General features: G+C 35.5%; 1 protein-coding gene across 1 annotated transcript; it reads right to left on the bottom strand.

Moving 5' to 3' along the window:
• Positions 1–984: 984 nt before the first annotated feature.
• On the bottom strand, positions 985–5,509 carry LOC18431463 (putative pectinesterase/pectinesterase inhibitor 21). Its single transcript, XM_006841588.4, has 3 exons — positions 4,778–5,509; positions 1,998–2,499; positions 985–1,917 (listed from the first exon to the last, which is right to left on the bottom strand). Exons 1-3 carry the CDS (start codon positions 5,321–5,323, stop codon positions 1,190–1,192), a joined length of 1,776 nt encoding a protein of 591 aa, XP_006841651.1. The 5' UTR covers positions 5,324–5,509; the 3' UTR covers positions 985–1,189.
• Between the last annotated feature and the right edge of the window lie 11,067 nt (positions 5,510–16,576).

The raw sequence follows: 16,576 nt of genomic DNA, 5'->3' as shown, positions 1-16,576 counted from the left end.
ACTTTGATGGCAGTTGTTAGGAAATCTGAGTCCTGCGGGATTTGGTGGTGTGCTTAGGGATTGGTTGGGGAATGTTATCTTTTCTTATGTTGGTCCTCTTGGGGTGCATACTGCTAATTATGATGAACTATATGCACTTTTATATGGCTTACGTATCTTTGTGGCAAGAAACTTTGAGCTTTACTGCGTCCTAGAATGTGATTCCACGAATGTCATCAAATGGTGTAAAGGGGAGCAGAAGTTGCCTTGGGAGTTCAAATCTTTGCTTCTTCAGATCTTAAACCTCTCTAGTCCCTTTTCCTTTTCTTTTGAATATGTCTATAGGAAAGTGAATGTTATGGTCGATTCTCTCGCTAAAGGGAGTTCTCTCCTTATTGAGACTCTTGTATCTGACTCTATAATCTCGTTTTAGTTTAATGAAATAGTAGAATTTCTATAATAATAATAAATAAATATAAAAAAAATTGATATAGAAAGTTCTTAGGATAGCTCGAGAATATATTTTTATTTCCAATTACAAAATTTTAAACTCTAAAAATAGTTCAAATCAAGTAGATCTATAAACACATGAAAATATTGAAAATGGACAGACAATGTGTTGCAAGATACCCTAATTTTGCGGGCTCGAAATATTATTTTCTCTTCATATTCAGACATCTCGATGTCAAGAGAGATGATCAATTAGATGGAAATGGGCCTGGCCGTGCCCGAGCAGGGCGAACATGGTCCTTGGCCGGCCCTTGTCCCCATAGGGCTGATCCCGGGCCAAAAAGAAATGTAGGGAAAAAAAAAAGAAAAAAAGGGAAAAAGAAAAAGAAGCAGGCCAAACCTGGCTGACACTGTCCATTGGCCACAGTTCATGACCCAGACCCTGCATTTTTAGGGGCAGGCTGCCCGGTCCATTGTCATCCCTACATTGGATGCTCAGTAAATGAAAAAAAAAAGATAATTTAAAAAAGACAGAGAGAGGCCGAATAACCAGTATAGCAAGACGGTACATTTTATTCTATCCCCTTAGCAGAAGATGCCGAGCATATGATGGAAGAAATAGCTGTCCTCATTGTTGCTCAATTCTCAGCTCTCCACTCTACAAGCATTCTTAAAAATAAAAAATAAAAAAATAAAAAAATAAAAAAATAATTTACCTCCATGAACCCTACAAAGCTATTACAAGAAGGGAACGAAGGCCTTACACCTTCCCAAAGACAGTATCAGTGGAAACTTGGGGAATGAGGCCGGGGATGAAGGGCACACTCGCGTTCTTGATCCACTCGGTTCCACCGAGGAATCGAGCGACGGTAAACTTTTCGGCATGTTCAGCGGTGATGCTCTTCAATCCACGCCATTTCACTCGTTCAGCGGTTGCTGCTCCAGGACCCCTGTTATCGTACTCTGAGTAAAACAGAGTGTTCAGCGCGAAATCACCCGCCCAGGGGAGCCATCCTGCAGGCTGTACCAAGTCATCTATCTCGGATTGGAGGATGAAAGCTCGAGAATACTCCTTCCATGGCCTCCCCAAGTAAGTAGGGAGCGTATTGCGCAGGGGATAGTATTCAGGGTCTGCCACGATTGAGCAGTTGTGCAGGATTAGGGCAGTGGGTGAGCGGCGGTCGGTGCGGCCCTGAGCAGTGATGGTGTTCTGTTGGTTGTCCAGGGGTTTGCGCACCACGATCTGGCAGTTCTGGAACACCACTGCAGAGTTGCCGAAGATGAAGTCGATGGTACCAGAGATGGTGCACTCACGGTAGAACTGGCGGTGGGTGTGAGCATAAAGGGTGTCCTGGTATCCATCCATCTGGCAGTTGTAGAAGATGGAGAAGTCCGACTCAACACGCAGGGCGACTGCCTGGTGCTTCTCCGCGCCGGCCGAGTTTTCGAAGCCCATGTTCTTCGCGACAAACCCATTCCCAACCACACCTACACAGATCCAACACCATTAGCCAAAGCTATCACTACCATGGTACTGTGTGAGAGACAGTTAACCCCATGGCACTTACCAACTGTTGCGGTGTTGAAGGTCTTGACGCCATCGACAAAGTTGAGGCCGGCAGTGATCACGGACTTGGTCGGTCCGTCACCGATCATGAACACATTGGTCATGTTCTTCTCAATGTTCACATTTTCCTTGTAGATCCCTTCCTTCACATAGATAACAAAGGGCTTAATACCATATGCAGGCACAAGAGCCAGAGCTTCGTTCACAGTTGTGCAATTGCCTGAGCCATCTTGAGCCACCACCACATCGGGAATCGATTCTGCCGGAGTATCTTCCGTGAAGAGCCTCCTCTTGCTCTGAGAAACCCACTCTGGGAAGCCTTCATTTGATGTTGACAAGAGGCGCCTGTTAAAGTTGGGGATCTTGAAGGAGGCAAACACATCAGAGAGCTCAGTGACAATGGCTAGGGTGTTGCTGGTGAGCTTTGTGGCAGTCTTCATGACCTTCTTCATCTGCTCCCCGGCCTTGCTTGTTGTGTTCTCGAACGCGTCCACGCACGTCTCCTATAAATGCATTAGAGACTGCATAAACTTTCCATTCCCACTAACACTAACCCATTAATACCTTCAAAAAGCTAACTTCTAATCTATTTGAAAAAATGGGTAGGGGCTTATCTTTTTCAAAAAACTAACTTCTAATCTATTTGAAAAAAATGGATTGAGGCCTATCTTTCCCCACTGAATTACTCAAAACAAAAAAAACAAAAAAAATAGCATGGCACTATGCCTAGTAGTCTTTGTCCACAGGAAAATGAAGTGTGTCTTAGGACAACAGATTCAATTCATTAGGCTCATTATCCTTGAATAAGCAAAAAAAATTCAAGAGCCTTGGGTTTGCATATTCATGTTCAAGGTTGGTTTATGAGAAATTTGAAACCTCGAGTTCCATTATGTTCTCTACGTAAGAACAAAAATATAAAAAATATTCTAGTTCCGAACTTGGAGTTCCAAGCTAGGGGTATTTTGAAGGAAAACAAAAAATAATATAAAAAAAAGATCATGATCCGAAAATATGAAAAAATCAGGAGTATATAAATACTATGAAAATTAAGAGATATTTATGTAGATTTTCTCAAAAAATATAAGAGATTGTATAGTATGAGACAGTTTATCTTTGTTACAAGGAGGTTACAGTTGATATTAGGCATTATATATCAAATTGGATGGCTTGAGATGTATCATCAAGTTCAATATTTTTTTTTTGAAATTTGAATCTAGTCAATGCCTCATTCACAACTATCCAATTGAAATTTGACATACAAGATTGAATATGATCTCCTTATATTAAAATTACATGGTTTCTTTATATATTTTTCCAAGATATAATGCTGAAAGTTCACCTTTGTATTTATTGCAAAAAAAAATAAAAATGAAAATCAAATGCATAATCATAATTTTGTGTTTTTTATCTACATTCAATTAAAAAAAGGCGACTTGTGTTTTCCCTCATTCTCGTGACAACCACCGCTATATCATCTAGAGTATATTTATTCATTTTTTTTATGGGATTGTATACAATGAAATCATTTATTTTTATTACAAGAAGGTCACAATCACTCTTACTCATTAGATATCAAATTTATTTTTATTACAAGAAGGTCACAATCACTCTTACTCATTAGATATCAAATTGGATGGCTTGGGGTAGTCACAAAATCCAAGAATTTTTTTTTTTTGAACCTCTAAATCTTTTCAATGATAATCTTACAACCACTTAATTTGAAATCCAAGTGATAAAAGTGATTGTGACCTCCTTATACAAAAAGCAAACGGTCTCTTTATATACTTTTTTTTTTTATTTTTTATCTCCCTTAATCTAATTATTGCAACAACTCCACCCACTGTGTTACCAGATCCCACTACCTTCGTACCTCTTAGTTAATGACTGCATCCCCTTACCTTCAAGTTCACAAAAACAGCACCTCGTTTCTATTTCCATACTAATTAGACATCTATTTTTGAAAAAATTTTATATAAGGTTGACCCCATAAAATGTAGAATTATGGTGTACCCCTACAATCCTTTGAAAAATATTATTTTGATGTTAGAAAAACTTTCAATTGGCCATCTCAACATTGATATATACAAATATAGAGGAAAAAAAGATTTCCAAGTCCTAAAAAAATTACATCTTGCAAAACATTTTCTAGACCGTCCATTTTCAATATTTTCATTCATTCATTTATGGATATGTTTGATTTGAACCATTTTTAGAGTGTAAAATTTTATAATTAAAGACAAAAATATATTAATACACCATCCTAAGAATTTTCGATACCAAATTGCATCTCATGAAAAAGTTTGAAGTTGCACCTTAATTTTATTAATGTTGCAACCTTGTGTAAACCATACCCTTTATTTTTTCATTCCTATTACTTCATCATTTCTACTCATAATATTTTCATCTACCTTAATTCGAATATTCCTGTAATCCATAATCGTATTTATACATTCCTTCTTTCAAATCTCTCCTTCTACCTGTCACACTGCGGGTTTAAATTCTTGCATATCACCTTTCATCTACAGCTACAGTCCCCAACATTTCTTTAGCTTTGCTCTTCTGTATACAATGCCATCCGCTTCCTCCCTCTCTCTCTCTCTCTCTCTCTCTCTCTCTCTCTTCCCACCTTTCTTCTATATTCACTAACATTTCCTTAGCCTTTTTGGTCTACATATAATACATCTCTCTCAATCTCTATCTCATTTTGTATTTTACTTAAAATTTTAGGATCCGTACGTATATCACTAATAATAATAATAATAATAATAATGAAAAAGAAACCTGATAGGTGATGGCAGCGCTGAGCCAGCTCCTGATGTTCTCAATGATCTCCTCCATATTGCTCAAATCAAACCCACCAACCTGATCAATTGAGTTCTTCAATTCATCAATGGCATAGTCCATAATCTCATCACAAATGCTAAGCGCCTGTCTTGTACCAGGATCCTTCTCCACTTCCTTGAGCAGAGCTGATTGCCCCGCCACCTTCTTAACCTTTTCCAAAGCAACCTCAAAAGAGAGCTTAACCAGCTCTTTTGGGTCAGTTGTATTGGACCCAGCCACACTAGTCAGGCTAGACACACAGGCCTCCTTATAATCAGTGGGTTGGCAAATGGTTTTGATGGCCTTCATTGAGTCTTGAACGTGGTTATCCGAGCCTGATTCACTAGAGCCTGAACCACTGTGGTGTGATACGCCGACTGCAACGGCCACGACCATGGCCACAAGGATTATAGAGGAGACCCCAATGATGGCGAGCCTCTTCTTTTTTTGGCCATCTCGACCCTGCTCTCCTGTTACCTGGCCGTAGCCTCTAAAGGATTGCATGGCTAAGATCTCTAAGATCTTGCCTTCCTCTCTCCGGAAACGGTTGTTATCCGGGGAGAGTTCGGTTTCAGCTTAAGTAAATGCCAAATGCCACTGAAGAAGGAGAGGTGCAACTCTATATATATATAGGAGGAGACATAAAGAAGAGAGAGAGAGAGAGAAAGACCCAGATTTTGAGAGATGGGCATTCTTTTGGTGGGGAGGTTCAAGGCTTTAAAAGAAGAAGAAGAGAGAAGGGGAACGTAGAAAGAGGGTTTAAGGGCTCTTTTAGGGCAAAAGGTCCATTATGTGAGGGGAGCCACTAAGAATTAGGGTAAGGGCCTAAGGGGTTGGCCCGTGTTGCTCGGTAGAGAGGGAAAACGTGTAAGCTTGGGGGTGGATGGTAACGAGTTGTAGGCGAGGTTGCCAAGTATAGAGCATGGAGTTAGAGAGAGAAAATGTAGAGCGAGAAAGTAGGAGGCAGACGTTTCGCTTGTTAGCGGTCTGAATTAGTCGCTGTTTCTCACTTGGGGCAAAGAGTAATCAAGGAAGAAATCCATGCAACGTTGTTGTGACTTTCACCCTCCATTGAATAGAGACGATTATAGGGACTGGCCCGGACCCACTTTGCTTTTTTTTTACTTGGGCTTTGGATAATCAAGGATAACAATGGCAGCCCCCTGTTTTTTAAAGGAAAAGTCCACAAAAAAACACTATCCCTTTTTTTCTTTTTCTTTTTTTTTTTTTTGTGAAAAGAGGTTACAATCATACATTCATTCGGTTATATTCAAAATGAGATGATTGTAAGAGTGTCGTTCATTAGTCTTAAAGTTAAAAATTTAAAAAAATTGAACTTTGTGACACACCACAAGCTATTTAATTTGACATCTAATGACTAGAAGTGACTGTGAACTCCTTATAATAAAGATAAGGATGCGGTTAGCATGCGGCCAACGCATATTCTAGATATGCGAGATTGGTAATAAATATATTTTTTAAATATAATTTGATTCTAATTTTTAGAGAGTATATAATCTTTAACATGGATATCATTAATATGAAAATAATAATAATAATAATAATAAGTAGAAATAATAATTATATTAAAAAAACATTTGAACTACTAGTTACAATTGTTTTTAGATGAACCACCTATTGCATCCATTTTTAAGGTGGTGCTTTATACCTGTGGACAACATATTGTTAAAAAGCAGTCCAGCCCACATGAAACATTTGTTCTAAAGATAAATGGTCTCATAGTATGCAATACCTTTTTAAAATGGAAAACCTCATAACAAATGTCTCCTCCTTTGTATAATTATGGGCAAAGGAAAAACTAGACCATTTACTTTAGTACAAGGATGTCACAATTATTTTTAACTATCTAATGTGAAATTTGATAGCCTATATGTGTCACAAAATTCGAAAAAATTTCTTTTCAACTTTGAACTTGGTCAATGAAATAAATACAGCTACCCAATTTCGCATCCAATGGTCAAGACTAATTGCGACCACCTTATACCAAAGCCAAATGGTCTCATTATATACCTTCCTTATCAATATGGTAAATATGAGCTGGTCTAAATTTATCAATGACTTATGCGGAGTACACCCATCCAATATTTGCAACGTCGAACTAATGCTTTTCTTAAAAGTACCCCACAATCGTTTTATTTTTTCCAATTTGCCTTTCAAGTCGATATTCCAATTATTAGATTGGTTTTTATTTTAGCTTTAAAATTTATTTAAATTATAATAAAATTCCCTCCCCAGGGAGCAATCCAATGTCACAAACTTTGAACCACAGGGTATCCTCATGCATGCAAATGCATGGTGGAGATAGAGAGATAACATAATAGGATGTCATTTCTATATGGCCTAGGCTTTCTGAAATAAAATAAAGCTTCACCTCAAATCGTCGTCCAAAAAGCACTTTGGGCTTCATAAATCTTTATAATAGCTCGAAAATCACTTTCCAACACCAACCTGATGTTTAGAAGCTCAAAAAAAGGTACCGATCTTGCAAATATATGAATATTATTTTTAAGGAAAAATGGACGGTCTAGATATTGTTAGAAAATATACACTATTTAAGGGCTTCATATCCTAATTTTATTCACAACTATAATGGCCATGACCGAGATGGTGAAAGTTTTTTGCTAGAATTTCAATTTTTATTAAATTTTGAAGTTAGGCTTTACTAATAATGTTGCAGCGTTATCAGAACAATTTCCAGAGCGAGAATACGTTGGATGGAAGTTTTGGACTGCTTCGCCTTATATTTTTAGAGGCAAGTCTTGCGGTCCGAGAGATTACTAACCTTGGATCCAGGGGTAAAATAAAATAAATGCAGGGAGGATCCAAATCTTGGACCGGGTCCTGCATTTCAAAATAAAAAATAAAATAAAATAAAAAAAGAAAGGAAAAATTATGTGAGGACCGGTTTTCTTCCATTTTATTATAGTCTCGTCCATATTTTCTTTAAAATTACAAGGAGACCATCCCATGTCTGCTTCTTCTTTTTTTCATCTAGTTTTTTTGGCATCTCCAACACTTTTTTTTTCCTTTTCAAGGTGGGAAATTCAAATCCTTATTTTAGTTTAGTGGGATTCAAAATAAATGTGCTTTATCTTGATTTTCAATTTTTTTTTCTCCACTGGGTTATGATTTCTTTTTAGTATATCACAATTTATTTAGGTCGCATTGTATCTCTAAATATCAAGATTGGGGGTTATCCAACATTTTTATTTTCTAAATATCTCAAAACTCAAGCTAGGCTAATACCTCCTAAAATTGTACTTCTTTCCTATGTAACATTTTTGGTCTTTCAAATTTTGAAATTGTGCTTCTTTCCCCAAAATGATGCAATGACATTCATTCTCCAAAATGATACAGTGACGTTCATTCCCTAAAAATTTGATAAATGACATTCATGCCTCAAAAAATTTGATACAAATAGCATTCATTCCCCAAATATAAAAATACAATGACATTCATGTCAGAAAATACAATGAGATTGATTCCTGAAAAATTTTGTATCAAATGACATTCCCAAAATGAAAATTCGATACAACATTAAGAACCTCTGATTTCCTAATGGCCTATTGGTATTCTACAGGTCCTCCTATTATGGCCAACTATGTTGTATCGCTGACACTTCAATGCTTTGGCAGAATGTTCAAATTCAAATTTTTCCGTTGCTTCTTCGGCCTCCTAAGAAGGCATGTTGTCCTTGGTGGTAACACTATCCTATTAAGCATATCAGTCAACTCCATATTATTCGGGACAGGCCTAAACGGCGTTTGAAATGCCCTTTTGAAGTATTCCACTATAAAATACCAATTGCATAACATTGTGACATCCATGTGCATGTAGTTAATAGCCACAAGGGCATGACTACATGGTATGTGATTGATTTGCCATTTCCTACACGTACATGTCCATTGAGTTAAATCAACAATGATGCATATTCATTGAGTTAAATCGATAATGAACTTCTCCCTTGCATAGTGAATCTCGAACCACAATTCCATGGCCGATATAACTGTGTGTAAAAATCTTGCCTTATTCTTTCTTATGAGGAGTAATTCTTGGGCTTTCAGTACTTAGACGCCGATCCAAATATTAGCTAACTCCCTCTTCTCTTCAAACCTACATATCAACAAATAGGGAGGGTTCATCTGCAAGGAATAGGTACATATATAATTTATATTTTCATATCTAATTTACATTAATTGAATTGTCCATGTGCATAAATATTTGTGATTTGCATAGCTCAACTTATTGTAGTCTATCTTTTGTTAACAATCGGTCTAATGCATATTTTCCGTATCACTTAGAGCGCAAGCAAGTGCTTCCCAACCAACTTGAAAACGAGCCTGAGCTTGTACTAGAACGTGATATGGATGATATTGAATCGATTGAGAGCCCATGTAGAGGAATTGGCAAATAGATTATTTTGAAAATTGACCGATATTTTAAAAATATTCATAAAATGTTAACATCATCTGGTTGATTTTGTGGTCCCCAATAATTTTGTTTTGAAGTTTTTCAAAAGCGAGGAGGGACAGTTTGGGCAAGTTGTAAGACAGATGGATGTGCTTAGCAAGTGTGATGCTTAAGGGTTGGCAGTATGACATACTACAGAGTGAAGTCTATGGTTAAGGAGCACATATATAGTGGTCCAATGTGGAGGGTTCATCTGCCACTTGCTCGTGGTGATTGAGTGGCAGAAAAGATTAGATCTCGCATTCATAACCAGCCTAAGATTATAATGAAATACATTATAAATGACGTCTAGTGTGTTTACGGCATCAGGCTTTCCTACGTGCAAGCTTGGAGGAGCAAAGAGGTTGCTAGGGAGATGGTAGATGAATCACATTACCAACAATACAATGACCTCCCATTATATATGGAGATGCTCTGAAGAACCAACCCCAGAACTGAAGTTCACATCTATCACAGATAATGAAGATAGATTCAAACAATTATTTATTGCCTTTTATCCCTATATCATGGGTGTTGTTAATGGATACAGGCCAGTAATGAGTATCGATGAGACATTCTTAAAAGGAAAATATCTAGGAATATTGTTATCCGACATTGCCATAGATGTAAATGATGACATCTTCCTAAAAGCATTTACAGTGGTCGAGTAGAAGAGTAAAGTTGATATGTAGGTTTGAAGAGAAGAGGGAGTTAGCTAACTCCCTCTTCTCTTCAAACCTACATATGTCAAAAGGCCCTTATATCAAAATACTAGTTGCATTCTTTCCTTAACCATTATCGATGCTACTGTATTAAATGAATACCAAAATTTAAGTTACAAAGAAGAAATAAAATGGGATATATATAATACATAAGTAAACATTCATTGAGGGTTCATAAAATATGAGTTTCATATAATAGATTTGGCAAGTTGACCTTGCCTATGGGGCAAGACTAAGTAATACAATATACTAGTAGATCAATCTAATATTAAAAGTAAATCAACTATTCAATCCAATATTTATCCAAAAAATATCCACTTCAAAGATAAATAAGAACTATCAATACAAACACAAAATATTGCGTAAATTCAATCAAATTTAATCAATAGATAAAATAAGGCAAGAGCAAAAAATGTACCAATCGCGACGAGACAGAGACAAAATACACTCAAGTCGTGGGTTAGAGAGAGAGAGACTTTGAGAGGGTGAGTGGTAGAGTAGGAGAGAGAGACAAACGTTGTGAGAAACCTAAAAAAGATAGACGAATGCTTGTAGGATAGTGTTATTTCGTAGGTTATTTTAATGCAAAAGGTTCCAGATATTTAAAAATAAAAAAAGCTTATTTTTCAATTTTTGAAAAACTGAAAACAATAAATTCTTATTTTCAAAATCCAAAAATTTATTACTTTTCGGTTTCTCAAAAACTTTAAAACCTACTATTTTTGGTTTTTCAAAAATCTAAAGGCCAGATCTGTATTTTAAAAAAAAAAAAATGTTATGAAGTTGAAAAAATGGGTATACATGTAACAACGAAAACTTTGTGGTAATTTCATAATAATTTCAAATAAAATGGATATAGTTATTTTCTCTTAATTAAAGAATAAGAATTTAAATAAGGGAAAAGTTTATATAAGGTTGCAATTGAACTACGGATGCACCTCAAAAATCCATAGGTAAAGGTTGTTTTAATGTTGAAAAACCCTCTAATTAATCATCTCGACATCAAGATGTATGACTATGAAAGAAAAAAAAGGATTTTGAGTCCCAAAAATGGCGCATCTTACAGCACATTATCTAGACCATCGATTTTCAAGATTTTCATATCTTTATAGATCTACTTGATTTTAATCATTTTTGAAGTTTAAAATTTTATAATTAGATTTGAAAATAGATTTTGAGATAATCTTAAGAATATTTTGCATCAAAATTATATGTTAAGATAAAATTTGAAGGTGCGCCTTAAATGGATTGTTTAAAGTTGCAACCTTATGGAAACCACACCCTTTAAATAATAATAATTACTTAATAGGTCCAATTTTTGTAATGCCCAACAATTTAGGAAGTTTGAACTATCTGCTATTAGAAATACTGAGCAACATGGTTGTTCGGTGTTGCTAATACTGTACTGGCCCTTACTAATAGAGACTAGTAATAGAGACAGCCAAAAACTTGCAGGATTTTCCACCTATCCAATATTGGTACCACCGAGCAGGTGGGCATTTCTTCTTTTTTTTAAAAAAAGACGGTCCGGAGGGTGGGGGGTGTCTCTATGTAATTTTTGCAAAAATCAGACACTTATCATAATAAAGCCATTGAAAAGTTGACGATACATAATTTTTCTTTTAATGTATCTAAGCCAGACATCTTCAAATTGGGAGGAGTAAAACAAAACCAACATAAATTTTACAATAACAAAAACGAATTCGTACATACAACTTCATCCAGAATATATAATTACACGTCATTCACATTTTAAACATACATTCACATTCGAACAGGCGTAAGGGGCCTTACGCCTAAGTATATCAGTCACACAAAGATATAACCATCTCCAAATCGATGGCAAGTCCAACTCGATCAAACGTAACTAACCTAAGATCCTCCTCTACCATTTATAATCAACAGAAATCAGAACTTCAATCTCAATGAATTTTCTTCAAATTCCCAATTGCCTTATTGCACAGCCTCACCAACCCATCGTTCCTCCGCGTCAATGGCGATGAATACCCTGCCCTTTCTCCAAACCCCTTCTCGCAGGTATCGATTTCACCGACCACCATCGACACAGATTTCATCGCCTGTCCATACGACACCTTTCGAAGGCCATTTAGAGATGCTGAGAGCCTCTGAGCAGCATCGGAGTACAAGGATTCACAAATGCTTAGGCCTTTGACATAGAAAGGGTCATTTCCCATACGTTTTTTTAGCTGCGAGATGTGAAATGAGGTTTTTAAGGCAACAGCTAAGCCAGACCTAATGGCCGACTCGGCTCTTCGAGCAGGGTGACCAAAGTGGGTTCTTCTCAATGTGAAAGAGCTTGTAATGAGGCTCGTATGGGGGGCATGCTCATGTATGTGAAGCTCATAAGGGCGGTTTGTAATGGAAATGCCATGGTGGATGATTATTGTGAAGGATAAAGAAAACAAGAGCGCTTTCAGTGAAATGTGATAGAATCCTGTCATCTTTTTCTCTCGCTTTGTTGTGTGTCTTTTCTTTGATTTCCAAATTACCTGTACCATTTATATAGGATTGAAAGATTGGGCCATTAATCACTCATCATCTCATGGCTCGGATAATTTGAAGGCGTTGGAATCGTCGCAAGGGACCATAACAAGAGACTCGGCCTCATCTTGTGGGCGCTATTGCGAATACCCCTCTTTTATCTCCAATTTATCTGTTTTGACTCGGCCCTCCTTCCTCATTAGGCAGTTATCTAGGCGATAAATGAAAGTCGTTTTTATTAAGAAGATTTCCTACTTGTGGGGTATATAAGGGGCTGATCGGGTATCTGATAATCTATTGAAAATCTATTACTACGAAACCTATTATAACGAAATATGAAATTTAATAAAATAGAAATAAAGTACACAAGATCCCAAAATAGTAAAATCTATCGCGAATCCTAAAATACATAAAATTTATTGCGCTCAACGAATAATCTAACTATGTATGTCTTTTTGCCCAAAAAAAAATCGTCTATCTCTACTATTCTCTTTTTCTCTTGTGCCAATCCATTCTCCGTTATTCTCCCTCTCTCTTGGCTACATCATTTCCACTCTCTCTAAACTCCAAGAAAAATATTTTCGGTGGTAAGTTTACATCGAGACAAAAAATGATAAATTATATTTTATTTAAATTATAATTATTATTGAAAAAATTGATTTTTTGGGATTACAGTTTATATATAGATAAATAAGTGATAAATTATTTACAATATATTAGCTGTGTTTTTTTTTTTTACATTGGCCACCTCCAATATATCAATCTAATTTTTAAAATACTTTACCATTTCACAACAATTTTTTAAAAAAATACATCACCATTTATTATTTAAACTACAAATTAACGATTTTTAAAGGTTGTGACTAAAATAGTTCACTCAATGTTTACTACCATTATTAATTCACACTATTAAGTTATTATTTTCTGAGACATAACAAGCATAGTATAGTCATGTTATCTATATATATATATATATTTCAATATTAAATAGGAATGTCTACAAAGAGACCATTTATCTTTTGTGAATGGAAGTCACAATCATTCTCAAATATTAAATGTCAAATTGGATGGCTTGAGGTGAGTCATCAAGTGAATTGTTTTTTTGAAATTTTGTATTTATTCAATGACACTAGTACAACTACCCATTTTGAAATTTGAAAGACAAGAATGATTATGCGTACAAAAGATAAATGGTCTCTTTGTAGACGATTCCATATTAAATAGCTATATCTAATAAAAGTGATGTAAGGGAAAATTTAAATTGTAATGTACACAATTCCATATTAAACCGTATCAAATAAGAGTAATGTATTTCCCGGGTTGCATCTAAACACTCCCCAAACAGTAACAATCCATTTGCATGTATGTTCTTGGTAAGGTTTCTATGTGTCAGCCAACTCATATGTACACCTGTCTTTTTCTAAAATTTATTTTAAAGGTGCATTTTTTAACCATATTTTTAGCAATTAATAATCTAGGCTAAGGTGGTAGTGACTATAAAAAAAAATTTAAAATATGCTTCATCTTTAGGGATTTTTTGCACCATCTGGATGAGGTTTCTATAAGGCTTAGGCTTTATGAAAACAAAATAAACCCTCACCTCAAATCTTTGTTTGGAAAACACTTTCAGCAAAGAAAATCTCTATGATGGATCTAAAATAAATTTTCAAGACCAACCATAAAATTTGAAACTAAAAAAATGGTACAAATCTTGCAGATATGTGAATACTTATTTTTAGGGCGAAATGAACGGTGTAGATAATTTGGTATAATATACCCTATTTTTAGAGCTTGAAATCCTAAATTTTTTTTCACAACCATAATGTTAAAAAGTCAAGATGGTCGATATGAAGGGTTTTCAATGCTTGAATTACAATTTTGGATGAGTTATAAGGTGAAGCTTTACTTACTTTGATAGGGCTGCAACGTTATCAAACCATGTTCCTTAGTGGTTTGATCTGGCGCACTTTAAGTGACGTCCATCTTAAAGATGGACGGTCCAAGGTTAGCAAGCACAACTTTTCCTTATATTATAAGCTATTATAAATGAGGTGCAGCTTGTATAAGGTTGCAGCCTTATGTGTAGAAATAAGGTTGCGATACTTTACATTATTTTATTTAGACAATGTAAATTTGATATATAAATTTGACATATTTTTTGAGCCAGTGTCAACACATAGCACAAATTTTAAGATAGTGCTCAATCTATATTGTCTAAATAAAATAGATGGTGTAGATTAATACAATCTTATTTCTACAAATAAAGTCGTCACCTTATATAAACGTTTTCATTAAAAATGTTTCAACTTTTATACCTAATATTATATAAATAAGTTGCATGTCAAAAATCCAATAGAAAAGTATTCCAAAGTTGAAAAACCTTTCAATTGATCATCTCGATCTCGAGATATAAATGTACTTAAAAATAAAAATAAAAAAGGTTCAAATCCTAAAAGTAGTGGGTCTTGTATCATGTTATTTGGAACGTCTTTTTTTAAATCTTATAACTATTGAATATAGATTTTCAAATCATCGTAACGTTTTCTGCACTAAAACTAATTTAGAGGTGTGTCTTAATCGTTTAGTACAAGGTGTGCACCAATACAAACCTCACCCATTCAAAAACAAAATGGAAAAGGAAAGAGTAAATCGTTTTTCCTCATATCATGGACTTTAGGGGGATCCAATGGTAGCATAATCGTTAATCTCCAAGGCAACGATAATGGGCCACCAACCAATGATTCATGATTAAAAGCATATATTATCACACTATTAATGCAACGCTTGTGCAACAAAATTCCGCAAAATGCTACCAAAGTCGTAAGATAGAAATAAAAATAAAAATTTTGTTTTGGTTCCAGATTGAAGGCATTCAAAGACTACATGTGTTTGGTCCAGGGGTGGAAATCGGGTTGGTTAGACCCGATACTCGACAAGTTGACCTGGTTCATGTCCGGGTTTGGTTCTAAGATTTGGACTCGGTGGGTCAGGTCCAGGTCCAAAACCCTAGATTCGAGTTGGATCCAGCTCCAAGTCAACCCATCACAACCCAACCCCCCCCCCCCCACACACACACACACACACACATATATATATATATATATATATATATATGGATGCGGTTTGTATAGAGCCTAGGCTCTAAACAATCAAATTAGAGTCTATCTTCAAATAGTGTCGAGAAATGTGGTTTTAATATTGAAAATCTTTGTGATGGCATATATATATATATATATATATATATATATATATATATATATATATATATATATATATATATATATATATGATAAATGACCTTGTGAGAGCCCCCTACACCTATGTGTATAGGACCCTAAAGGATCACCATTAAATTTAGCACAAATCTCTAAAAAAATCAAGTCTCACATCCATGTAATAATTTTTCTAGAGATCTGTGTCAAATTTAATGATGATCATTTGGGATCCTACACACATGGGTGTGGGATGGTCGCATAGGATCATATATATATATATATATATATATATATATTATGTATGTGTGTGTATATTTAAATATCTTTTTTAAAATATTTTCTCAAAGAGTAATGACACTGTGAGACCCCGACCCAAACTAATTTAGGTTTGAGTCCACATTTTAGACCCGATGGGCCAGATCCAAGATTAAAACCTTGGACACGAGTCGGGTCTAGGTTGGATCCTAGTCCGACCCGACCCATTACCACCCCTAGATTGGTCTATCCAACCTCAGACTTAAAACGTATGCCCCTACGTTGCGCAACCCTAACTTTGGCCCTGGATTTCGTCTTGACGAAGTGGAGCCATCCAGTTCTCTACAATTCATACCGTTTTATTTCTATTTCGTAATTTTTATTGTTTCTATTTTGTATTTACTCTATATAATCCAATAACACCAAAAACTACATTATCATCCGAAGTTTATTATATGGAAAAAGTTTATATAGAGCCGGGCTCTAAACAATCAAATTAGAGCCACTTCAAAAATTTCACCAAAAAAGGTTGTTTTGATGCTCAAATATCCTCAATTGATCATCTCGATATTAAGATGCATGGGCATGAGAAA

Source organism: Amborella trichopoda, chromosome 2 (assembly GCF_054954075.1).
Source record: "Amborella trichopoda isolate Santa Cruz 75 chromosome 2, AtrichopodaSantaCruz75HAP2 v2.0, whole genome shotgun sequence".
Classification (NCBI taxonomy): domain Eukaryota; kingdom Viridiplantae; phylum Streptophyta; class Magnoliopsida; order Amborellales; family Amborellaceae; genus Amborella; species Amborella trichopoda.
This window is presented reverse-complemented; position numbering and strand designations above follow the sequence as displayed.

Bases quoted from the DNA above. Each gene is read 5' to 3' on its own strand.
- LOC18431463 (XM_006841588.4), bottom strand. From the start codon at position 5,323: ATGCAATCCTTTAGAGGCTACGGCCAGGTAACAGGAGAGCAGGGTCGA. The intron at 2,500-4,777 runs GTTTCTTTTTCA...ATGCATTTATAG, and splicing joins GCGCTGCCATCACCTATCAG to GAGACGTGCGTGGACGCGTT. The intron at 1,918-1,997 runs GTAAGTGCCATG...GGATCTGTGTAG, and splicing joins CTTCAACACCGCAACAGTTG to GTGTGGTTGGGAATGGGTTT.